General features: G+C 41.1%; 2 protein-coding genes across 4 annotated transcripts in view; one reads left to right on the plus strand and one right to left on the minus strand.

The window, feature by feature from the left end:
- The first annotated feature begins 11,367 nt into the window (after window positions 1–11,367).
- On the plus strand, window positions 11,368–15,174 carry OPN1SW (opsin 1, short wave sensitive). Its single transcript, XM_074267997.1, has 5 exons — window positions 11,368–11,713; window positions 12,294–12,462; window positions 13,235–13,400; window positions 13,789–14,028; window positions 14,824–15,174. The coding sequence occupies exons 1-5, from the start codon at window positions 11,368–11,370 to the stop codon at window positions 14,941–14,943; spliced, it is 1,041 nt and encodes a 346-aa protein (XP_074124098.1). The 3' UTR covers window positions 14,944–15,174.
- A 1,802-nt stretch (window positions 15,175–16,976) lies between these two features.
- CALU (calumenin) overlaps window positions 16,977–26,154 on the minus strand; it is a 32,174-nt gene continuing 22,996 nt past the window's right edge. For all 3 annotated transcript variants that reach the window (XM_074268000.1, XM_074267998.1, XM_074267999.1), the window contains exons 6-7: window positions 20,591–20,790; window positions 16,977–19,451 (exon numbers count right to left, since the gene is read on the minus strand). In XM_074268000.1, the coding sequence (XP_074124101.1) occupies window positions 19,347–19,451; window positions 20,591–20,790 (305 nt within the window). In that variant the 3' untranslated portion in view covers window positions 16,977–19,346. The remainder of the gene's footprint in view (window positions 19,452–20,590; window positions 20,791–26,154) is intronic.

The raw sequence follows: 26,154 nt of genomic DNA on the forward strand, positions 1-26,154 counted from the left end.
AGCCTCAATTGTCTTTTCTGACAGTCTGCTGAGTGGGAACTTCCTCATGACTCAGCAGTCATTTTCAAGTCATCTGGAGCCCAAGGAATAAATCGGGGGTTTCTGGGTCACACACATATTTTAGCCAGCTACAGAGAGTATACCCAGCCTGAAGTATTCTGATCTGCTCCTGCTATCCTCCCTCTCTCTCTCTCTCTCTCTCTCTCTCTCTCTCTCTCTCTCTCTCTCTCTCTCTCTCTCTCTCTGTCTCTTTCTCTCTCCTGTCTCTCTGTCTCTGTCTCTCTCTCTGCCTCTCTTTGTTTTGTCTCTCTCTGTCTCTGTCTCTTTCTCTCTCTTTCTTTCTCTCTCTCTCTCTCTCTCTCTCTCTCTCTCTCTGTCTCTGTCTCTGTCTCTCTCTCTCTCTCTCTCTCTCTCTCTCTCTCTGTCTCTGTCTCTCTCTCTCTCTGCCTCTCTTTGTTTTGTCTCTCTCTGTCTCTGTCTCTGTTTCTGTCTCTCTCTGTCTCTTTCTCTTCTGTCTCTTCTCTCTGTCTCTGCTCTCTCTTCCCTTCTCTCTCTCTCTCTGTCTTTCTGTCTCTTTCTCTCTCTTCTCTCTTTCTCTGTCTCTGTATCTTTCTTTCTGTCTCTGCTCTCTCTTCCCTTCTCTGTCTCTCTCTGTCTTTCTGTCTCTTTCTCTTCTCTCTGTCTCTGTCTTTGTCTCTCTGTCTCTCTCCTCTTCAAGACTGCCCATTTCATTTGGTGTTTGTAAAATTTAGAATAAAACATTTAAAATGGTATAGTTTGGGGGAATAGTATCTGGAGAGGTTAAATAGGCCTCAAGTAGGAGATAGTGCTTTTGCTGAGCTTTAAAGGCTACTAGGGGATTCTTCAAGGCAAAAGTGAGCAAGGAGGGCGGTCTAGGAGTGGAGGACAGCCTCTGAAAGAATAGAGAGATGGGAGGTATGCTGCAGTTTCTTGGTGTAAGGAACAGGAAGAAAAACAATTTGGCAGAACCATGGCATGGCAGGGAAGTGATGGCTAATGATCCTGGACAAGTAGGCTGGAGCTATCATGGAAGACTTTGCATCTTGTAGACATTCCAGATTGCTGCTCCATGTGCAGGGACTACTTACACATCTGGAGCATGGATCTATTATCAGCATGAGTCCTTCCCACAATCTTCTTCTGAGGTTAAAGTTCACCATGAAGTATTTATTGCCACAGGCCTCCATCTCCAAAAACATTTATTTGGCTTTAGAACCCAAAGTCCCTGTGACCACATTCTACGTTCACACCCCCTTACAACCCACTCTTGTCTTCCTGCCGTCCCTGTTATCCAAACACTGTGCTACCACTGAATCAGTTTGGGGTCTTTATCAGTCCTTGCTGTCTGAATAAGGCGAGCAAGAGCCAGAGTAAGGGGAGGCCAGTGCTGATAAGACGGTCCTGAAGGCTGTATTTCCCAAACCATGAGTGTGGCTGTGGTCCAATTCATGGACTTCCCTGGTGTATCAGGAAGCAGCATGGGGCCTGGAGCCTGGCCAGAGGCCCACCTCTGCAGACCAAGGCCTGGAGGACGTTGTTTTTCTTCCCCAAGGACTTCTTTTTGCCTTTTATTTCCTGAAAAACCTTTTTGTTGTTTTCTTCTCTGAAATTTTCTAAAACTTTCTATTTTAAAATATAGTTAACATTATGCTTTTTATAATATATTTTATATATGATATATACATATATAATATATATTTATATAATACATTGCTGTGTCCTTAAACTAATAAATTTACTTTGGAAAGATTTGAGTAGGAACTTGCAATGGTCTGTTGTTCAAAACCAGCCTGGTTAGGTGTAGATTTGTTCACCTCATCATCAAAAGGTTGGACACAAAATGATTGATTTTCTGGCCACAGCAACCCGAAAAATGAACACGCCAACATATATACTTGTGTGTTGTCTAGAGTGGAACACTGCCTGTATAATTATAATGATCGGGTTTGACCTTAGAGAGGAAATGAAAAAATGCATCTCCCTCTCTCCTTTCCTTGAGGAGTTAGGGGACTATGTCCCCATAATATATTGAATATGGCATCAGTCTTGTTTGACTGAACAACTCTTATTTTTGTTCTTTGTTACAAGAGATAGTTCACCAGGCAGGGGGTTGTATAGAAATATAATTAAAAGTGAGTGTGTATTGGGTTTGCATACCAAAATAATCATAAGATAGGGGAAAACACATGTGCAAAAATTTTTGTAAAGCTCTTTTTGTGGTGGCAAAGAATTGGAAAATGAATGGATACTCATCAATTGGAGAGTGACTGAAAAAGTACACAAAGGCAAGGAATATTATTGTTTTACCAAAAAAAAAAAAAATGATGAACAGGCTTATTTTAGAAAAGCCTAGAAAGATTTATATGAACTGATGCTGAGTAAAGCAAGCAGAACCAGGAAAACATTGCACATAGTAACAGCAAGCTGTTACTATGATACTTGGTTCTTCTCAACAATTCAGTGATCCAAGGCAATCCCCATAAATTCTAGATGGAAAATGCCATTCACACCCAGAGAGAGAACTATGGAGATTGAATGTGTATCAATGCATACTATTTTCACCTTTTTTTTTCTTTTGTTTTTTCCTCTCATATTCTGATTTTTTCTCTCCCAACATGACTCATATGAAAATATATAAAAATTAATGCACATGTATAACCTGAAAAAGAAAAGGAAAAAGTGAATGTAACATAAAAACTGAAAGATTCGACTTCTTTTTAAAGATTACATTTTGTCATTATTTTCTAAATGCATGAAAGTGTCAACTGCTCTAGAAACCATCCCATAGATACTCTAGGAAATCCCATGAATACAGTTATAAAGTCAAGAAGCAGCCATTTGTTACTTCTCAGATACTAAATCCTAGGTGAATAAATGCTTGTCAGGGTATCCTTGCTGTTAGGATTACTAAGTGAGAACTGAGGTTGTCTGGACAGTGACAAGGTGAGAATTCAGGTTTTCTGGACAATTACAAGGTGAGAACTCAGGTTGACTTGATAGAAGGAGCAAGCCCATTGGCTGAAGTGGTTCTTCCCAGAAGCCCTTGCATTATCCCACGCCCATTCTCTGGGAGGATAAAGAGGACAGCACTCCAGGAAGAGAAGAAGACTCTGAATTGCATCAGGCTTGACGGAGCTCTCTGCAGGAAGGGAAGTCACTTCTTTGGACAAGAGTTAACAGCAACTGCCTGGAGACAACGGTTCGTTACAGGAAGAAGAATCTGTCGGAGAGATTTGAGTAGAAGACACAGCAGATCTCTTCCCAGAGAGCGATCTGGCAGCTTCTGGAGACGGCAGCTCACTACACCTTGCATGCATCTATTAGTCAATAATAGCCATGTATTACAGTGGAATAATAATAGTAGTCATATATTACAGTGGAAAAAGCACCAAACTGGACATAAGACTTCTTAGTCTTGAGTTCAAATCTAGCTTCAGACGTTTACTGGCTGTGTGATCTTGACAAGTCACTTAACTCACTTTGCCTCAGTTTCCTCATCTGTACTATGAGCTGAATAATAGATTTAGGATGGAAAATATCATCTGCGTCCAGAGAGAAAACTATGGAGACTGGATGTAGGTCAAAACATAGTATTTTCACCTCTTTTTTTCTGTTTGCTTTTTCTTTCTCATTCCCTTTTGGTCTGATTTTTCTTGCACAACATGAAAAATATAAAAATATGTTTAAAATGATTGTACATGTACGAGCTATTTCAGATTGCTTGCTATCTTGGGGAAAGGGAAGGTAAGAGAGGAAGGGAGAAAAAATTTGGAACTTAAAATCTTACAAAAATGAATATTGAAAACTATCTTTACATGTATTTGGAAAAATAAAATAATATTGAGAAAAAAATGAGCTGGAAGAGAAAATGGCAAACCACTTCAGTATCTTTGCCACAAAAACTCTACATGGCATCATGAAGAATCTGACAGGACTAAAAGGACCAGTGGACAAGAAATCAATCAACAAGCATTTTGTAAGTACCTACTACATGCAAGATACCATGCTAAGTGCTGGGGATACAAGGACAAAAATGAAAATATGATCTTATAAGGAGCTGATTTATTCCATGCATCCATCCCCCAAGGAGGTAAGTTTGAGAGTTTTAGGTTTTGTTTAGCTTCAAGAAAAAGGCTCCTGACTGAAATTCTAGAAAGCCCTTGCTTTTGTTGCAGAGAGTATCACTCCATCCAACCTCTTTCATGCTTCTTTAGCCTGTTCCTTGGATCTGTCCTAATTTATCCCCATAGAGAACACTGGGTGATATTAATCACCCCGAACAGCTTCTTAATGGCTTGAAACTAGAGGCATCTGTGGGAAAATAACCCGGGGAGAATGTGGAACGACACTGTGGGGACAATAGAACAGAATATAACTTGATATAAGGAAAAAATATCCTAAACAGTGAGAATTATCCCAAAATGAAATGAATGACCTTGTCAAGTCCTCTCTCAATAGAAGGCTTCAGTCTAAAACTAGATGGATGCTTAATAACTGGAAAAGTTGTGCTGGGGATCTTTGATCAGACTCAAGCTGGACAGCACATGTCTGACATTCCATTGCTCTTTGACCTCCTGTGGTTCTCTGAGCTCTAAAAGTTTTTTTTTTTCCTTAATCAATCTATTCCCCAAGTTTGGATTGAGGAGGGAAAGCCCCATGCTCTCCTACTGCCATAATTCTTTGCTTGGCCTCTGAAATATTCAGTTTCCTTATTAATCTCTTAATTTCAACATGAACAAAACCCACTTCCCCTTTGTCCAATTGTGACAAAGTTGAGACTTTTCAAAGAGCAACAAAGTAGAAAGTATATATATATTTTTAAATGCAATAACAAAAATATATGTAACAGACTACAGAAAGGATTTTATTTGATAGAACATGAGCAGTTTTTTACCTCCCATGTGCAGAATGGATGAAAAATGCCGGACTCATGCTTGTGAATATGAGAAAAGGTACATGGAAATGAATGGACCAAGAATGAAAATTTGAAGGGGAAAAATGAAAACATGTGATACTTTATGTGTTGAAATTTAAGTATAAATAGTTTCTAAGCAAACGTTCTTGATGTTTAATGTTATTTTTAACGAAATATCTAGTTCTTTAAAATCTGAGAGAATGTTCTATGAAGAAAAATAGAATTTCTATATTATGGGCAAGAGGAAAATACGGTGCCATTATAAAGGTAGTGGCCCTTCCTAGGTAACCATGGAATGGTGAGCCACAGTGGGATCAATGGTAGTTTCACTGACGTGGGCAGAGCCAAGAACTGAGAAACTCAATGCAGACTCTATGTAAGGATGTCTGAATTGGGAAGTAAGCTGAGACTCCAGAGGAAAAGAGGTAATGGGGAGGTTCCCAGGGAAATTATCCCCACCAGTCACACAGTTGGGACTTCATCTGCTGGTTTTGTGAATTTGTTTTTAAGAACTGTGATTGACTCTGGAAGTAAGGGAAAAGGAACACTACTTAACCTGGAGACAGGTCACTGCTTAGGGGCAGCTGGATACAGCATTGCATCTGGAGTAGAGAAGATCTGAGTTCAAATCTGGCCTCCAACATATACCAGCTGTGTGACACTGAACAAGTCACCTTTTTGCCTGTTTGCTCAGCTGTAAAATGGGGCTATTAATACCTAATATTAAAACCCTACCTTGTAGGGTTGTTGTTAGAGGTAAAGGAGATCATGTTTGTAAAGTGCTTGGCATTTAGTAAACACTGTATAAATGCCCCTTCCCCTTCTTTGTTCTTTATATGCTTTGTTTGAATAAACCTATGTACTATGTTAATGTTGCCATCCTTGGTAGCTTTCAATAGTCTAGGTCCTTAATAGACACAAATTCTGATTCTCCCAAGGAGACTGCTGGGTGGAAAGGAAAATAAACTTCTAGAGTTATTATCAAGAGTCCTTCAAGGTTAAACCTGGTCCTTGGAGCCCAGAACTTCAAGTGATATGCCATGGGTTATATTTAGAATTATATTGACTGGCAGTGTCTGAAGGAAACACAACCTTCCCCATTCTGAAATCCTATCTCACATTCTTCCTGGGCTCCATCTGACTCTACTGGTTTTCTGGTTTGCATAGTTCTGTTCTCTGCTTTAATTTACTTTCATGCCTAGACCAATAGGTGAGGCAGATTGAATAATGAACTCTGGTTCTTCTCTTAGTTGAAATCTAGCTTCTTTTCTCTATTAAAACTAGCATTTGAACCGGTCCAATCATGTTGGAGATCTATTGGAAACTATGTCCAAAGGGCTATAAATCTGACCCAGGAATATCATTACCAGGTCTGTATTTCAGAAAGATCAAAGTAAAAGTGAAAGGATCTGTATTCATAACAGCTTTCTGTGTGGTGGCAAGAACTGGTAAAGGGTGAGATGCTCATCCGTTGGGGAATGACTGAACAAGTTGTATAATGGAGTATTATTGTGCTATGAGAAATGAGAAGGAGTGAGGTTCACAAAAACTTGAGAAGACCTATATGAAACGATACAAAGCGAAGTGAGAAGACAGGGTAATAGTAATAGTAATATTGTAATAATGAACAGCTGGGAAAGACATCTACTCTGATAAATACAATAGTCCAAGACAGTTCCAAAGGACTCATGATGAAAAATGCTGTTCCCTTCCAAAGAAAGAGAACTGATTGCAGATTGAAGCATGTTTTTTCATTTCATTTTTCTTGCTTTTTTGGCAATATGGAAATAGGTTTTGCATAACTTCACATGTATAATTGATATCATCTTGCTTGCCTTCTCAGTGGGTAGGGAAGAAGCTAGAGGGATGGGGAGAGAGAACTTGGAACAACAAAAAAAATTTCTTTGAACTTCTCTTTGTGACCCTTGATGATCCCATGGTGTCGTAGGTGCTAGTCTCTTCCCTTCTCCCTTTCCCTCCCTCTGCCATTTGAGTGATGAGGAAAATTTCAGGACTGTAGAATCTGAGAGCTGCATGGGGCCTCCTCAGAAGCCCAACTCAAACCTGAACAAGAATCCATCAATCAACAAGCATCATTCAGCACCTCCTAGGTAACGGGGAGCAACGTCTCCTGTGAAGCGATTCCATTCTATCTGGGGAAACAGCATGTATTTGTGTCAAAGTAACACTGGCTTCCCTGGGCCTGTCCTCCCAGGAAGGACGGATGTGTTACGTTTCATCCATGCCCAGGCTTCTCCATTGCTCTTAAAGGGGTGTGGAGGTTGGCTCTTCACAAAGGGCTACAGTCCCAGCCTCCAGTTTCCTCCAGGACAGGGGGGTGATCCCTTGCACCCATGTTCTATTTAACCAGGAGCCATTGGAATTATAAAAAAATATTTACTTCAAAAGGTATAATGATAACTATACAAACTTACTGCCCAACATGTGATACTTAATCGCCCTTTCCCCTCCCACCACCTCAGTTTCTGGAGAGGGGATTCAGTTCCTCTATAGCACAGTCCCAAGTTCCTAGTCCATAGTGCCTTTGGTCTCAAGTGCCAGCACCCTGGTTTCTCTAAGGCTTCCCTGCCAGGCTAGCAGCCCCCTGGCTCCAAGGTCGGCGTGGCTAGAATTCCCAGGTTCAGGGGAATGCTAAAGCTGGGGACAAATAACAGAACAGAAACGAACAGGTTCAGGCCCATTTCTCCCGTCCAGCTTGTGACATCCACACAGTGGCTGAACTGCGATCTTCCTCTGGATGCAGCAGGAGAGTGGAGGGACTAGCTCAGTCTGGCCTGGTTTGGCCACACAGCCAATCAAAGGAAGCCCCTCCTACCCATGTGGTAAGAGCAGCCAGGATGCGGGGGAGGGGGGCCCATGTTGGGAGATCTGGACTCCCCCCACCCCCATCGGTCCCCTTACATAAGCACATAGGAAGTAGATGCAAATTAAGGCTGACAGGCAAAGGCAGTAAAGTCACTCAGCTCTGCAGCATCTCACTCCGGGTTAGTTCTAATTGTTAGGAAGGCCTTCCTTCAAGGGTAAATTTATGTCTAGGTTCAATTTGAACAATTGCTTCTAATTCTCAAGCAGAACAGATCTCATTACTCCTCCATGAGACAGCTGTACTGCCCTTTCCCATCTTCTAAGGCATCCCTCCTCCGGACAAAACATTCTCAGTGCCTTCAGTCACTGTTCCGTGACAATGATCTAACCCTTTCACCATCCTGCTTGCCCCCTGTAGAAATCCTGGATTATCAAAGTCAAATTATATAATGTACTCTGATAAGAGCTAACATTTGCATGGTGCTTTAAGTTAAGGTTTGCAAAGGGCTTTATAAATATGATCTCAGTTGATCCTCATTACTACCCTAGGAGGTGGGTGCTATTATTATCCTCATTTTATAAATGAGGAAACTGAGGCACAGAGTGGTTGGGTAGCTTGTCTAGAGTCACATGACTAGTAAATGTCTGAGGGTGGCCATCCCAAAGATTTCACTAACTTTCCTTGATGCCATACACATATTGACTGAGGAAGTCATGGAAGGATCTTCACTGGAGGTCTTTTATTTTTAAATTTTACTCATTTTTTATTCTGAACATAACACAAAACAAACAAAATGAGCATTTCCATATATAATGTAGAAAAGGAAATTATACATTGAATTGCAAATTTCTAACATATACAGCTTGCTTTTGAGCATGTAATAAATTCAACATGTAACTTTCAAGACTATTCTGTTTGTCTTGAATCCCTTTTAGCTCTCTTTTTGTTCTTAATTTTAGAAGGAGGGGAACTTCACTTCTACCGACCTCTCTTCTTGTCTCCCCACCTACTCCAGCTCTCCACTGAAAGAAAGGGGGAAAAATCTTTTATAACAAATATGAACTCAAGCAAAACAATTTCCTATAATGTGCACCTCATTTTGTAGCTTGAGTCCATCTTTCTGTCAGGAAGTGAGTGATACACATTATCGCTGATCCTCTGGAATCTTGGTCATTATAATGATCAGAATCATTAAGTCTTTTAAAGATGCTTGTCCTTACACTGTTGTTGTTATTGTAAAATATTTTATGCTGGTTCTTAATATTCTAAATCAATTCCTATAATAATCCTTTTCCTTGTATTTATTCACATACCATAATTAGTTCAGTAATTCCCCAATAGAGCTGCAGTTTGTGGTTCTTTGCCACTACAAAAACATCTGTTATTTGTATTTCTGTATATATGAGTCTTTGCTTTGGGAAGGTTGGTTCTGGACGAACCAGATATATAAAGGAAGTTCCTTTGCAGCAGCTACGTGGGGCAGTGGATAGAGGCCGGACTGGAGTTCACATCCAGCTTTGGAGACTCACAATCTGTGAGCCTTAGCAAGTCACCTAAATATTTGCCTCAGTTTCCTCAACTGATTAATAATATAATATAATCATCCTTCCAGGGCTGCTGTGAAGCTCCAATGAGATATTTACAGAGTTTAATACAATATGCCTCTCTCTCATTCCTAATTTGGAGCATATGCAGATGATCCTTAATTAATTGTTCTGCTAACCACCGGAGAGAGACAGACTGTGGACTGGATGGCCTAAGGTGCATTCAGAAAACATCAACGGCCAGGAGGCGCTCATTCCTAGCTGGAGTGAGAAGAAGAAGGCACAGGGAAGATGGCTTCAGGCTTCCATCTCCTTACCAGGGCTCTGTGACCTGCCACATCTACTCTTTCTGTTTTAAGTGAAGGATGTTGGAGAGGGCTACAAAGCTGGGAGTTTCACGAGAGCAGAAGAGAGAACCACTCGGAGTCCAGCAGTAATCCAGCCCAGCAATAATAGACATGGATTCATCTCCCCATCAACCATATCTCATTTGGGAAGTGAATCTGGTGGTGTGATTACTATGTCAAAATCTTGTTAAGCCGGAGCCCACTCTCCCCAGGGACTAATGCAATACAAAGAATGGGATATCCCTCTGGTGCTGGGGGGAAAAGCATTTATAATTTTTTTTGTTATGTCTTCCCAGTAATTTACTGGAAAGACATAACAAGAAAAAAAGCTCATTGATGTTGCTTAGTTAAATATAACCAGGACACTAATTGCAGGCAGTTAACAGTGGAAAAACACTGCAATGGGAGATGAAGCTAGCAGTGTTACACCCCCAACCCCGAAAAGATACCCTAGAACTGTAAGGGGCAAATGGTCCCACTCAGGAAGAAAGAGTGCAGAATAATCGAAACATTGAAAAGGAACCAAAAAAAGTCCAAGAAGGAAACATTGGGCCTTAGAGAAAGGAAGAATACGCAGAAGGTTTTGTCTTTGCTTTGTACAAGGGAGCAATAGCACTGAAAAGTGGAAAGAGGGCATTTCTTGCCTTTCCTCAGAAGCTTTGATTTATAGTGCTAATGAGAGCCGTGAAAAATACTGAGAGATGGAGAAAGAAAGATGGCACTCTGATTGCTCTCTGGGGAGCAGACAGAAGTTGTGGAAGCTGGGATTGAGGGTTTGTGGCTGGGGATTTACATTTACAGGCTGGTTCCTGTCCTCAGTGGGTGGTCAGCATCATTTACTAAACATAAACATGCAGGGTGAATCAGAGACCTCCTCCTGCCCTTGCTTTGCTCGGGAGTCAGGGCCAAGAAAGATGAGCTCTTATGATAGTGGAGCCTCCCTGTGACCCATCCTACTTCTGTTTCTCCCAAATATTGATTCCAACTGTCCTGGCTCCTTGCTGCCTGCTCTGTCCATAAAATGTAAGGACATGACCCCTCTTGCCTCTGGCCCTGTTCAGTTATGGGGGAAAGTTTGCTTTAGAACACTGGGCATTACTATATCACTGCCATCATGTTCTTGGGGGTGACCTCTGGGATCCCCTCCCAAGCTGATGCTGGGCCCTCCTGTTCGTTCTGACTTCTCATCCTGGAAGGAAGAGATAACTTGGGGACTGAGGGGAGGGAGGTCCGGGTAGAGGGCCTGGCAGAAGGGTAGATTCCCCTCCCCCAGCTAAGGTGGGGAAGGGCTGAGAGCAGGGAGCTTTGCTGTGGAGCAGGACCCCCAGGGGCACTGGTGTTACCTAACAGGAAAGAGGCCTCTGGAGCTCTTACAGGCTGACAAAGGAGGTGGTGAGAAGAGCCCGGTTTGTGTGCCCATTTCCTGAGTCCTGGTCTTCCCAGGCCTCTCTCCTCATGCCCTGACCCCAGCCTCCCACACCCTGACAGTATACCAACAGCTCTGGGGTCAGGGAACAAAATAACAGGAGGATTAGGGAGCTCAAGAATCCCTAATCTCAAACTTTGTATTTAGGATTTAATTTCCTCCCTGATCTTTCAGGGGACTCGTAAGTGGCTTTGAGGGACTTTTCAAGGTGGTTTGTGGTAGGGGTGGGGAGACATAATCTATAAGAGGGAGCAAGTGGGCATATTGATAAACAATCCAAGAGCAAGATGTCAGGGGATGAGGAGTTCTACCTGTTTAAAAACATCTCTCTCGTAGGACCGTGGGATGGCCCCCAGTACCACCTTGCTCCTGCCTGGGCCTTCCACTTCCAGACGGCTTTCATGGGCTTTGTCTTCTTCGCTGGGACATCCCTCAACGGCGTGGTGCTCATTGCCACACTTCGCTATAAGAAGCTGCGCCAGCCGCTCAACTACATCTTGGTCAACATCTCTTTGGCCGGCTTCATCTTCTGTGTCTTCTCCGTCTTCACGGTCTTCGTCTCTAGCTCCCAAGGCTACTTCGTCTTTGGCCGCCATGTCTGTGCGATGGAGGGTTTCCTGGGCTCTGTGGCAGGTACTGGTCAGGCAGAGGAAGGCAGAAAGCAGGACCCCAGTGTTGGGCCCTCCCAGGACCAGGCTATTGCACTTGGGGTGCATTACCAAAGCAGCTTCTTGGGAAGGAGAGTGCTGGGGGTAGTTTTAAGTTTGGGAGCTAATGAACCACAGGGCAGGGAAGGAGGGCAGGGTCTCGGAGGTTCTCACCCAATGGAATGTCAGTCCTACCCCTTAGACCTATTCTTTCATTCCATCTGTGCTTTCCCTGGTAAACGCTCCTCCATGTCCTGAACTAAAATGTCCCTATATTTGGCTTTCCCTAGACCAAGGCTTCTTTACCTGGGGTGCATGTACTCTTCGAGGGAATCCATGAATCTGTATGGGAGAGTCACATTTTTATTTCAATACAATGGGTTTCTTTTGTAATTGTATTTTTTATTTTATGCATTTAAAAACATTGTTCTGAGGTCCCCATAGGCTTCATCAGACTTCTAAAGGAACCTGCAATACACCAAGGAAAGGTTTAGCCGCTCCCGTTTTTCCACCGGCTCTCCCAGGCGCCTCTCCTTTACTCAGCTTGTCCTCATGTCTGACCTCAGGTTTGGTGACGGGCTGGTCACTGGCCTTCCTTGCTTTTGAGCGCTTCATTGTCATCTGCAAACCTTTTGGCAACTTCCGCTTCAATTCCAAGCACGCAATGATGGTGGTCCTGGCTACTTGGATCATTGGCATTGGCGTTTCCATCCCACCCTTCTTTGGCTGGAGTCGGTGAGAGTAAAGGGGGGGTAGAATTGAGCAGGGAGCTTAATGCTGGGGGAAAGGGGCCCAGGAAAAGAACTAAAATATGATGTTACCATCAGGATTTTCATCCCTAAAAACTCAAAGCTGTATTCAGTGAAAAGTTCAAGAGCTGTATCTAGGATATAATGTAACACATTTAATATGTATGGGATTGCCTGTCATCTAGGGGAGGGAGGGGAAATTTTGGAAAAGTGAATACAAGGGATAATGTTGTAAAAAAAAAAATTTACCCATGCATATGTGCTGTCAAAAAAATTATAATTATAATTATAAAATTAATTTAAAAAAAAAAAAAAAAAAGAAAAGTTCAAGAGCTAAGGCCCTAGATAGAGGATGAGAAGGTCTGGAGAAGAGAAATGAGTACTGACTAATTCTCTTTGTAAAACTAGTTTATATTATGACTGATATTGCTATCAGATAAAATGAAAACTCTTTGCCTCAAGTTTCTGCATAGTCAGGTCATAGATCCAACAAAATCTAGATATCTTGACTCCCTCCCCCCCAAAAAAACACCCCAAAACTTTGGGATTAACTTTTTTTTAAATTCAATTTTATTTTCGGTTCCAAATTCTCTTCCTCCTTCCTCCCTCTTTCCCACCCATTGAGACAGCCAAGGAAAATAAAAGCCGTTACAAGTATGTATAGCAAATATGTGAAACAGATCCTGGCTTCAGCCCTGATGAGCTTTTCTGGAACTGTCTTCCCCATCCTTATGATGGCTTCTCCTTGCCTACTGCAGGTATATTCCCGAAGGCCTACAGTGCTCCTGTGGCCCTGACTGGTACACAGTAGGCACAAAATACCGCAGTGAATACTACACTTGGTTCCTCTTCATTTTCTGTTTCATTGTGCCTCTCTCCCTCATCTGCTTCTCCTACTCCCAGCTGCTGGGAGCCCTCCGAGCCGTGAGTACTCACTTATCTGAGGATCAAGAGCGGGAGTGTCTGGGATGCTTGCAGGAGGGCTGGCCAAGGGGTGGCCAGAGGGACACAACTGTGCTGGGTATCCTTGTAGCAGAGAGGAGTCCAAAAGTGTTTCACATGAAGTATGTGTATCAAGGCAGGAGCTGTCTGACGAGGGGAAGATTATAGGGCAGATGTGAGGAAACGATCTGAATACCCAGTTGATACCCTGATGGGTAAGATGGCAGAACTCACCAGTGGAGACTCCTTCTTGGAACCAGGGCCAAAGGGCATGGGCACAGGGAGGTCAAGCTGGAATCTGGGGTAAAAGTCTGTGTGACCAGGTCCCAAGTTCCCAAGGCCAGGGTTCAGCTCTGCCCTCTTCCCCCAGGTTGCGGCCCAGCAACAAGAGTCAGCCACCACGCAGAAGGCAGAGCGGGAGGTGAGTCGCATGGTGGTGGTGATGGTGGGCTCCTTCTGCCTTTGCTACGTGCCCTACGCTGCCATGGCCATGTACATGGTCAACAATAGAAACCATGGGCTGGACCTACGGCTTGTCACCATCCCTGCCTTCTTCTCTAAGAGTGCTTGCGTCTACAACCCCATCATCTACTGCTTCATGAACAAGCAGGTGAGGTTTCCTTAGCAACAATGGAGCTCTGATACACCCATGTGCCTGAAAAACTCGGCTACAGAAACTCCTGGTGGTTTAGGAAACTTTTTACTAGCTACAAAGGGTAGAGATTATGGTTGAACTTGATGGAGAGGATGTCCAAGGAATAACACAAGATTACTCACGAGAGAATGAACCTGATCTCCAAGACCTTAATAGGAAAGATACAAGTTTTTTGCTGGGGAAGTGTTTTAAGTGTTCTGCCAAACTGCTCCATACTGTCTCTTCCCCAATCCTTCTGATCCTCCCAACCCACCAGTTAGGATCTTCCTCCTAACCTCACAGTGTGTAATGACAGTTCTCTCCGTGGCTATCTAAAAATCTCTAAGTACTAATGAAGCCTTCAGTCCTGCTTAGCTCTAAATTACTTACTAGCTTAGACTAGAGTCTGAACAGCCCTGTGTAGAGCAGTGTGAGAAAAACTCACCAGACCAAACACTTTGCTGGATACCATTTTATGTATCAACCTATAACAAATTGCTTACTGTTTCAGGGAGGGAGAAAAAATTTTTCACATTCAATTGTCTTAATATGCAACTGGGAAAAAGATAAAAATTTAAAAAAATTCTGAGAAGGGATCCATAATATATACAAAAGGTTAAGGACCTTTAAAGTCTAAATGAACCTCAAATGAAATGCCAGAAACTTGGAGATGCAAGTTTCTCTTTTCCACATTAGGGCACTAACTGAAATTTGGAATTCTCAATTGTTTCCTACTCAGTATGATGATTCCCCACTGTCTTATCCTTATAGTTCCATGCCTGCATCATGGAGATGATATGTAAAAAGCCAATGACAGATGATTCTGAAACCACCAGCTCTCAGAAAACTGAAGTCTCCACTGTTTCCTCCAGCCAAGTGGGGCCTAGTTAAGGGATCTCATACCTTTCATCAACCAGAGCAACCTGCTTGGGTCTGTCTTCTGTTCAACTCTTAGATGATGGCCATGTGTGGGCAAGTCTGCAGTAGGTATTCAGTATCATTTTCCTCCAAATCCTTTCTGCCCTCCTCTTAATGAAATGTTAATAGCTCTTCTTGACTTGTTGCCTCTCTAAACTAGTGGTTATCTCAAGACTGTATCGATGTAGCTTCTGTTCTGAAACTTTTCACATGGACTTTGAAGGAATTATTTTCATGTAGTTTGATCACTATATCCTGAAATAATTTTTCCTCCTCTACTTTTACAAGACCTTGAAAAAATGAGGTCAGATCCACATGTGCAAAAATGTTTGTGGCAGCCCTTTTTATAGTGACAAGAAACTGAGTGAATACCCATCAGTTGGGGAATGGCTGAATAAGTTATGGTATATGAATGTTATAGAATATTATTTTCTGTAAGAAATGAGCAGGGAGTGAAATGAGCAGGATCAGATCATCATTATACACTTCAACAACAATACTGTATAATGATCAATTCTGATGGATGTGGCCCTCTCCAACAATGAGATGAACCAAATCAGTTCCAATAGAGCAGTAATGAACTGAACCAGCTACACCCAGTGAAAGAACTCTGGGAGATGACTATGAACCACTACATAGAATTCCCAAACCCTCTAATTTTGTCTGCCTGCATTTTGGATTTCCTTCACAGGCTAATTGTACACTTATTCAAAGTCCGATTGTTTTTATTCAGCAAAACAACTGTTTGGTTATGTATACATATATTGTATTTAATTTATACTCTATCATATTTAACATGCATTGGTCAACCTGCCATCTTGGGGGGGGGGGGGAAGGAGGGGAAAAATTGGAAGTTTTGGCAATTGTCAACGTTGTAAAATTACCCATGCAAATATCTGGTAAATAAAAACTATTATTATTTAAAAAAAAAAAAAAAAGAAAAGAAAAAAGAAATGATCAGCAGGATAATTTCAGAAAAGCATAGAGAGACTTACATGAATTGATGCCGTGTGAAGTGAGAAGAGAACATTGTACAGCAACAAGATTATACAATGATTAGTAGTGATGGACAAGGCTCTTTTCAACAATGAGGTGATTCGCCAATTCCAAGATTTGTGATGAAGAAAATGATCTGTATCCAAAAAGGGGACTGTGTGGACTGAATAGGGATCACAATATAGTATTTTCACCTTTTTTTGTTGTTTGCTTGCATTTTTCTCTTTTTAATCTTTTTTCTTTCAGCATGTTAAAATGTGTTACTATATAGAGAAGAATTGCACATATTTAACATATTATCAAATTGCTTACTAAGGGGGAATTTTGGAAGAGAAAAAATTGTGGAGAAATTTGGAACACAAGATTTTTGTAGGGATGGATGTTGAAAACTATCTTTGCATATATTTTGAAAATAAAAAGTGATCTTAAAAATATCAGGTTAGAAATAACACATCAAGTACATGTCAGTACCCTGCAATCATTTGCTCTTCCATACAGCCTCCAGGCTGGTCTGTACTTGACTTTTGATTACAGAAGCCCCTGAGCCAACAAGAGTTGCTTCAAGTACCACCTCTGTTCTCTTTGTTCTTTTTACTAAATCTGACCAACAAGAATGTCCCTGTAACTCCAAAAAATTATCTAGGCACCACTATGAAATTATCCAAGTAGTATAAATGTACTATGTGCCTCCAGGACTGGCTTGGTTTTTGGCATCAGTAAACAGTTAAAAAAAAAAAAATCTCATTACAACAGCATGCAGCTGAACCTCATTCTAGCAGGGTAGTGCTGGGGAAACGGAAAAATCAGCAAGATTAATTACAGCTGCAGTGGGAGAGAAAACTGCTTAAGAGATTTCAGGAAGGATACTGTCAAACTGGTAGATGGCAGCATCTGAACAGACATCAATTTGGATATTTCTTATCAACCCCATCTCCTTCACCCCTTCTTTTGGGTGATCTTAGTACCAAGACCCATAGCCTTAAGAGGATATGTATATACACACACAGAGATACAATGAATGTAAACAGTTTTATTGAGAAACAGATAGGAACCTATTTGCATTATAAAATATAAAACTTGGTTTACACTCCATAAAAACCAAAACACCCAAATCAAGAAGAGAACCAGCATTCACAGGACACACGCTGGGGGTGAGTGGCCTGTTTGCTCATCAGCTTCATGCTTTCTAGAAACCAAAAATAATCCAGGGGCTCCATGAGGGATTGAAGTAAAATGCATGCTGCTGAGCACCCAGCATGCAGAAATTGCTGCTGCTGCTGTAATTAATATACTAAGATTCACTCTTTGGGTGGGTGATTTAAAAACTAGAGCTGGGCTCTGTGCAGGTTTCTGCTGTATGAATCCTCCCCATGTAACTCATGACTGAAGTGCATTAAGTGGAGGCTGGGGTATGGACCACTAGCATCTTCAGCCAATTTGGCACAGAAACTGGGGGGTCTAGTAGAGCATAGCACCTCCAATCAGGGGCTGAACCTAACGGATAAGAGTCACTCACAATAACAGGTCTTTCTCAACATGGCCATTAGAAGATCAAAGTCCTGATCTTGTTTAGTGTATTCACCCAGTTCCACCTGATGCTATCAAGTTATATCAAAGATGTGTTATCTATAAAGAGATACATGAAGTAATAAAGGATATATATACACATGTCTTAGTGACCTCAAAATTGCTCACTTGGAACTCAAAATGTCTTTTCAGGAGAGGTCTACTTATAATTAAGGTCCCTCAAAAGATATAGTTAGTGTTGTATTGAAGCACCGAGGGAGTCTGTGGAGTTGGAAAAAGCCATTTCCTTGACTTTAACTGGAAAACAAAGCCTTTTCCCAATTCCCCCTTTTCTTTAAGAAAGGTTGGCAGCCTGCTTAGCCATGTAGTTTTATTTTGGGATGGGGGTGGGTGGATATGGGCAATGGCACTCAAACCATAGGGTCCCTGCCAGTAAAGTCATCTATTGGGGTATTCCCATCTTCTCTAGACCCAAGTCATGGAGTTCCCTAGTTGACACTGACTGAGGCCTAGACAATTTTCATCTAGGAGAAAGTGGGAATAAGTGGTTTGCGTTTTGAGGTATGAGGATCCCTGGTAAATTCGGCAGCATGTGGTTTTAGGAAACCAGCCCACAAGGGTATAAAGAACACTGCATTTGAGATTTTTACTAATACTGTAAGAGGGAAATAAGAATAACCTATCCTACCCTCGGGGCATTTCCAAAGCTCAGCATATGGCATGTTTACTGGAGTTTCTCTGCTCCAAACCAGTTTTCATTTCAGCATATTTTCCACCTTGGGGTTCCATAAAAGAAATGCCTTCACTGATCATTTCTCTTGGCTGGTAAAGGCACTTCACCGACATGATCAAAAAGGAGTAAATCGTAACTTTTTGAAGTGGGAGCCATTTGCCCAGTGTCGTCAGGCTGGCCTAGAGAGCATAGGGCAAGGGGGCCATCAGCCTGCCTGCTGGCAAGCAACTCAGCAATAGTAAAGATGATTTCAACAGCTGTCATACAAGCCTGCCCTGGGTATTTCAACGAGCAAATTCACATAGACCTGAGACAGAGTAAAGAAACTAGTCTACTTTTCCTTTAGTTCCCCAGCTGTCCCTGGAGATAGCTTTGTGAAAGGATAGCTCACACCCACTACATGATTGATTTTCAAGTCACTAGTACTAACCCTTTTTCGGCCAGCTGTGTTTGTCAGATTGAGTAAATGTATTTTTTTTTTCTTCCTTAGCAGAAATACTGCATCAGGGAAAGCTTGGCCCAGGTTTACAAATAAGAATCCTTCCTTGCCTGGGACATGATGAGTAGGATCAGGAGCTGGAGAGCTAATTGGTCACAACAAACAATTGGGAAATGTCATACTTTTAGGCAGTCAGTGCCAGGATGTTATCTCTTTGATATGAAATACAGGGCATGTTTTACTTTTTTCCTCCCCTGGACTTTTCCTTGTTGATCTTAGGCTTTACAAAATTAATTAACTAAGTAAAAAGTACAAAAAAAATTATAGAAAGGGTTGGGGAAGGTAATGAACTAGTGTGAGGTGAGGATGGGTTATCCTTCATGTCATACTCCCAACCAGAAAACAAATACAAAAATAAACACAACTTGTTATACATTAAACAAAGTGTAAATCTAAAAAACACAAATGTCATAATTACAGTTTTTCATCAGAAGCACAGAATGTCCCTCCAGTCCCTTTGGGAGGAGGAAAGGGGACGGGATATGTTTTGCTGTTGTGTTTTTTTCACTGCTTTAAAGTTTGTAATAACAGTCTCAGTAGCGAAAACAATTTTCATGTGAAACCAGAAGCTGTAAAAAATAAATTACTTTTGAAGAAAAATGGATTTTGTCTGTCAACAATTTAGAATTCATCATGTCGCACTAAGGCCTCGCCAAAATCTGTGGCTTGGCTGCCCACAAACAAATCGTACTTGTCAACGATCTCCTCCTTAGTAAGTTTGCCATCCTGAAATAAAGATAACATGTGAGTAAGGTCGACTTTTTTTCCCATCCCAATTTCAGAAGCATTAACATAGTACAGAGTCTATGCCAGATCTAAGATTCCAAATCTCTTCCCACTGTAACTCATCATTACCATCTCCAGAAAGGAAGTAATCAGTAATACACATATACTATACATATGGAAAATAAAACTGACAGAAGCAAGTGGGCAGGTCAGTTAGAGATGATTTATTTAGCTTAGTGATAATTTGCTGTTCCTAGGAGAGATCTCTCCAAGAGATTAGAGGCAAATACTTCAAAAGTGATTCAACTCATTGTACTGTTTGACTACTGTCACAAGGAAATTTACTTATTAAAACCCCAGGAACACTTCCCACCTATTTCAGTTGCAATGCAAAGAACTACTATTCCTTATCTCAGAAGCAAACAAGAGCCAGATGACAGATTTCAAACACCAGAATCTCCAAGTGGCAGAGTCAAGAACTGAAGGCCTGCCTTCTCTAAGAAAGACTCCAAGCTAGAAAATACTGCCCATGAGGCTCTGCTTTGGCCCAGTAACAGGATGTAAATTTTTGGATTTCTGTGAAGATCTCAAGTCAGCCTAGTCTAAATGAAATATACTGAAAAGTCTGATTTTTATCATGGTTGGGAAATCTCTTCACTGATCTATATGTTAACCTAAGATATCCTAAGTGTCCAGGGACAATAAAAGATAGTGGAGAAATTCCAATTAACACTCCAACACACAGGATCTTGACCCTTTTCCAGAGTCAATAAAAAGCATATCCAAAAGGATTTTCATTGACCAATACATAAAATATTAATAAAAATATTCTATCCTTTTCTGTAAAAATATAGAGGACCACAGATAAGACAGTAACCACTTATATTCTGAACATGCCAAGAAGGTAATTTTTAAAAACGAGTAGCCTATACCAACAAAGCAAATGTTCACTAGCACTGGGAAAGTGGAGTCTTATCAGGTGTGAGCAAGAAGGTAGGTAATGCCCTTAAGTGTTTTTAAATTAAATTCTTAACAAGCTCAGCTAAGGGCTGAATTTTCTTTGTGATTTTATGGAAATTATTCAGGAAATGGATCAGAAATAGACTTGGATAACTTCCAAGTTGCCTGGTTATACTTACCTTATTCTGGTCTGACTCATAAACCAGATGCCTGGCCTCAGCTTCTGCATGATCATAGTCAGAAGGCAGGATCCAGTCCTTAGTTTCCTCTTTATCCATTTTCCCATCACGGTTTTTATCTCGGAATTCCACAAATTGCTCACGTTCAGTCTTCACCCATTCTGGCTCATCAGCATTTCCATCATGGCTATACATGTCACCTGTGTGCCCCACAGATACATGTTAAACTGTATATAAGATAAAGGCTATCTCAGTGCCAATCAGATGCAGCTCCTTCTCTTTCTCATTAAGCTATATCCTGGCACATAAGCAACAAAAACTAGCTTTCCTGGCCAGAGAAGCCACAGACACCCTTCAAATTTCAATACTGATTTTGCTACTAAACAAGAATTTATTGTGGAAATTTGTATAGAAGAATTGCACATGTTTAATCTATATTAAATTACTTCCTGTCTAGGGAAGGAAGAAAAATATGGAACACAAGGTTTTGCAAAGGTGAATGTTGAAAACTACCTTTACATGTATTTTGAAAATAAAATTATTTTAAAAATAATAAGAATTTGTGAATTATTGAGAGAATAATATTGAATTATTGTAGAATATTGAATTATTGTAGAATAACCTTATAGCTTAAAAATAATGGGAGAACACCCACGCTCAAAAAAACTAAAAAGGGGCTTATAAAGGTTCCCAAAATACCACAGAGTGTCAAAACACCATTGTGGAACATTTCTTTTCAATCTGCATTTGATAAGGCAAATTACGGGTCTTTTACACACCTTTTCTGATGACACCGTCTATGTGAGCATTCTATCATATCCAATTAATTACTATGGACAGCTCTTAAGCACCAAGAAACTTCCAATTCTAGTTGTGACAATGTAAGGATGATACACATGTGTGATCTCATCAATGTGGGTACTCCTTCCATTAGTACAGGCTGAAACTCAAGTCATATTTTTTCCTGGGAGGCTTTTATTTTTGTCTGTTGTTTTTTTGTGGGAACCATAAATCCTTTTGCTATCTTTTACCATACAACTCACTTCAGCATGCATGTGCTTAAAATAAATGATGGGCCAGGCTTGAAATGAGCAAAACTGTCTATTGCATACAAGACCCTTAACTTTCTAGTGGCCCAGATAAACGAAGTTAGAAACAAACAAATCTGCATTAGTGACCAAGTTAATGACACTGAAATTTCAAGTCAGAACAAACAAAATTCCCTTTTATCACCTGCATGTTGTTCTATAAATAAATTATGCCTAATTAAGCCCAATAGGAATATTTCCATTGCCTGAATTTTGATTCTTTGGAGCCTTTGATATTTTAAGATTTATAATCTCAAAGCACCATCAGAAAAATATTTATCTTAAAAAGGGAAATTAGTTGGATAGTTTTAAAACCTCTCCACAACCTCCCAAGTGCAGACTAATCAACTCTCTTGCTCTTAATTTAAATTTGCGCCTACCTCGATTTTGCAGTATCTAACATTCACATGTATATGATATGTGTACATATACACCCCTCCCCATAAAAAGCTATGTATGGCTCAATAGCTCAATGAGCCAGACATCCAACAACAGCATGTCATGGTCTGTAAAACAGTATTTCTTCATTCATTTAGTGTTAGGTTGCAACCTCAGATCAGACGTGGCGACCCGGTGAATTTAAGCATATTAGTCAGCGGAGGAAAAGAAACTAACCAGGATTCCCTCAGTAATGGCGAGTGAACAGGGAAGAGCCCAGCGCTGAATCCCCACTCTGCAGTGGGGCACGGGGCATGTGGCGTACAGATGGCCCACTCCCCGGTGCTGCTCTCGGTGGGGGCCCAAGTCCTTCTGATCGAGGCACAGCCTGTGGATGGTGTGAGGCCGGTAGCGGTCCCCGGCGCGCCGGGACCGGGTCTTCTCGGAGTCGGGTTGCTTGGGAATGCGGGTGGTAAACTCCATCTAAGGCTAAATACTGGCACGAGACCGATAGTCAACAAGTACCGTAAGGGAAAGTTGAAAAGAACTTTGAAGAGAGAGTTCAAGGGGTTGTTGCCATAGTAATCCTGCTCAGTACGAGAGGAACCACAGGTTCAGATATTTGGTGTATGTGCTTGGCTGTGGAGCCAATGGGGTGAAGCTACTATCTGTGGGATTATGACTGAACGCCTCTAAGTAAGAATCCCCCCTAAGCATGATGATACCACAGCACTGAGGAGCCTTGGTGGGCCACGGATAGCCGGGCCTTCGCGCCCCCTCTCCTCACTCTGGTGGGGGGGTCTCGGGGGGTCGGGGCCCGGTGTGGAGGGTCGTTTGCACCGGGGGCTGGAGAGTGCCCACGAAGGGGGGGACCACCTCTCACCCGGAGCGCAGCGCATGTTCGTGGGGCACCTGGTGCTAAATCATTCATAGACGACCTGCTTCTGGGTCGGGGTTTCGTACGTAGCATGCTCTGCTGCGATCTATTGAAAGTCAGCCCTTGACAAGTTAAGTTCCTTATTTGTCTATTAGAAAGCTCACTTAATCTTTAACAAAGTTTCCTTGTTACTCAACAGTTCTGGGTCAGAGAGACTGAGATCTGGATCGGAGGCTTTCCCACTGGAATCAAGATCGTGTCTGGCCCTGTTCGGGCGCCAAATTGCAATGGCCAGTCTAGCTCCTCTGAAGGGCTCAGAATAAGTCCTTGTCAGGATAAGCAAAAGTCCTTGACCCACATTGTGGACGCCAACATGTAACGTGCTGTTGTCTCCAGAAGCTGCCGATTGCTCTCTGGGAGGAGATCTGCTGTGTTAACTCAAATCTCTCAGACAGATTCTTCTTCCTGTAGAGAGCCGCTGTCTCCAGACAGTTGCCGTCAACTCTGGTCCACAGTAGTGACTTCCCTCTTCTATCTTCCCAGAGAATGGGCATGGGATAATGCAAGGGCTTCTGGGAAAAATTACTTCAACCAATGAACTTGCTCCTCCTAAGCATGCAAGCTCTTCCCCAGAAATTCACAAGTAAAATTTAGTTTTTCCTGTATAGTTTGCTAATTTCTGTCTCTGCAATTTCTGTCTCTCTTTTTCATTATAGCTTTTTATTTACAAGATATATACATGGGTAATTTTCCAGCATTGACAGCTGCAAAACCTTTTGTTCCAATTTTTCCCTCCTTCCCCTCACCTCCTCCCCCCAGAAGGCAGGTAGACCAATACATTAAACCAATTTCTCTTAACTATCCATAATTTTTATTAAAAAGGTTTTTTTTTGGTTTTGTTTTTCCCTTAGGCTGGGGTTAAGTGACGTGCCCAGGGTTACACAGCTAGGAAGTGGTAAGTGTCTGAGACCAGATTTGAACTCGGGTCCTCCTGAATTCAGGGCTGGTGCTCTACCCACTGCGCCACCTATCTGCCCCCTATTAAAAGGTTTTTAATTCTATTTTCCATCTTGAAATAATTATCATCTACCAAAAAGAAAGGCCTAGAAGGCTCTGTGGAATCCCTCTTCCATTTGAGACACTGTATAAAACATTTTCACAATAATGGTAAACACTAAAGTACATACAGTAAAGTACATATGTCTTGATCTTAATAATGATTACTGGAATAAATGATACAACACTCTATGGTTAATTTTTCAAGAAATCTCATGTAATTTTAACACATGCAACAAAGACTCCTCATTTTTAAAGTATACACTTTTTTCTATTTAATCAAATGCTTTTTGGTAAAAACCACAAATATGTGCAGAAGGACTTTGTATTTTCAGTTTCACTATGAAAGTATGGTAAGGCTTGAATAACATGTGGCACTAAATAGGGCTAATAACTTCTCCAAACTCTTAACAAATACAAAATGTTATTGTTCAGCTTGGCAAAGATAGAGTGGTTGGTCATTTCCTTCTCCAGATCATTTTAAAGATCAGGAAATAGAGACAAATAAAGCTAAGTGACTTGCCCAGGGTCACACAGCTAGTACACATCTGAGGCCATCAAATGAATTAAAAGGAGTTTTCCTGACTCCAGACCCAGCCCTCTATCCATTGCATCATCTTAGCTTCCCAGGACCAAGTAAGTAGGAGGTCAAGCAATGGTAATTTTCCAACAGAATTCCTGCCTCTGAAGAACAGTTAAACAGCAATTAGTAGTACTTGAAGGACCTAATTTGGAAAAAAAATAATTTTAATGGAAGTAAAATATTCAATATCACTTTTGTGGTTTTTTTTAATTCAAAGGGTTAGAAACAAATATGATCAACTTTCCTAACTTCAATACAAGTGGCAAAAACTCTCTTCCAAGATCTCTTTTATGTAGGACAGAAACTAACAGCTGCTTTGTTGAAGACTTTCCATGTGCAAAAATATAGTCCAAGTCTCTTTAACAGTGTTTAAACTGATGGATGATCTTGATGCATAAATCCCTAATCTATTTATCCCAAGTGGAGATCACTTCCATCAGATCCCCTCTATCAGTTCCAAAAGCAACCCATGTGCCTACTAATCAGCTGAGATCCTAAACCTTAAGGTTTTCTTCTGGAAACTAGGTATACTCTGAATCAAGGGCATAAAGTCCTGAAATTTTGTGATTTAGAAGACCCCTCCCCCACAAAAAACCGCAGAAAACCCATTGTTATTCAGGTTTAGGGACAGGTAGTACAGAATTGGCTTTGGAATTAAGACAATCTGGGTTCAAATCCTGCTAGCCACATACATATTGGCTATGTGAATATAGACAAATTATCTAACCTCTCAGTACTCTGGAGCAACTCTGAGAAAAAAGAAAAGTTGCAGAAAAGTTGCCAACCTGTACTAATAAGCATCTTAAAATTTTTTTCACTCGCAAACTCCTTCCACCTCAAAATTTTTTACATGACCCCAGGTATACAGATATTAGAATCAAATATTTACTACTAATAAAACAATTTCCTGACCCCTGCATTCAATTATGCGATCCCTTATAGGGTCAGATCCTACAACAAGGAAGATCAGTCTCTATGGGTTTTAGCAAACAGTATAAGTTCAGTACCTAAAAGAACAAGGCACTAATATATAAAAAGAAAATCCACAATTTCCACCTTTCACTTTTCTTCGTAAATATGGCACTTATTTTCATTGTGTACCATGTAACTACCCTAAAAAGCTGCTTTCTCTTTCTTTCCTATTCCTAAGTGGTTCAAAGTCCTTTATGGAAGAGGAAGAAAATGTCAGAATTACTCACCTAATGGAATTGGATCACCACTGGAAAATCTGAAAAAATTATTTCTGGAAATACTAAATTTCAAGATAAACTTGCCCAGTGCAATTTGCGAAAACTATTGGTATGTTTAGTCAGAGTTAAAGTCTCCCTTTCAGAAATGAATTTTAGTTTAAAGGGAAGAATTCCAGGTAAAGCATCAGGAATCTAAAAGTGGCCTGTGAAACTGTTTCATTAATATATGAGGCTGGACATAACCTAATTAGGAAGAGAATAAGGGACTGCTAATTGTTGTTAACAAAGGAAAACAAAATTCTACAGTGTGGAACAAGTAGATGCTGTCTCTTAAATAACTTATACAAGGAGTCAGTTCTATGATTAAAACTGTTTAACTGATGCCACAGACA

The sequence above is a fragment of the Sminthopsis crassicaudata genome, chromosome 5 (genome assembly GCF_048593235.1).
Source record: "Sminthopsis crassicaudata isolate SCR6 chromosome 5, ASM4859323v1, whole genome shotgun sequence".
NCBI classification, from domain to species: Eukaryota; Metazoa; Chordata; class Mammalia; order Dasyuromorphia; family Dasyuridae; genus Sminthopsis; species Sminthopsis crassicaudata.

Excerpts from the sequence above, each read along its gene's own strand:
- OPN1SW (XM_074267997.1), top strand. The coding sequence starts at position 11,368 with ATGTCAGGGGATGAGGAGTTCTACCTGTTTAAAAACATCTCTCTCGTA. Across the intron at positions 11,714-12,293 it reads TTTCCTGGGCTCTGTGGCAG|GTTTGGTGACGGGCTGGTCA; the intron begins GTACTGGTCAGG and ends GTCTGACCTCAG. Across the intron at positions 13,401-13,788 it reads TGCTGGGAGCCCTCCGAGCC|GTTGCGGCCCAGCAACAAGA; the intron begins GTGAGTACTCAC and ends CTCTTCCCCCAG.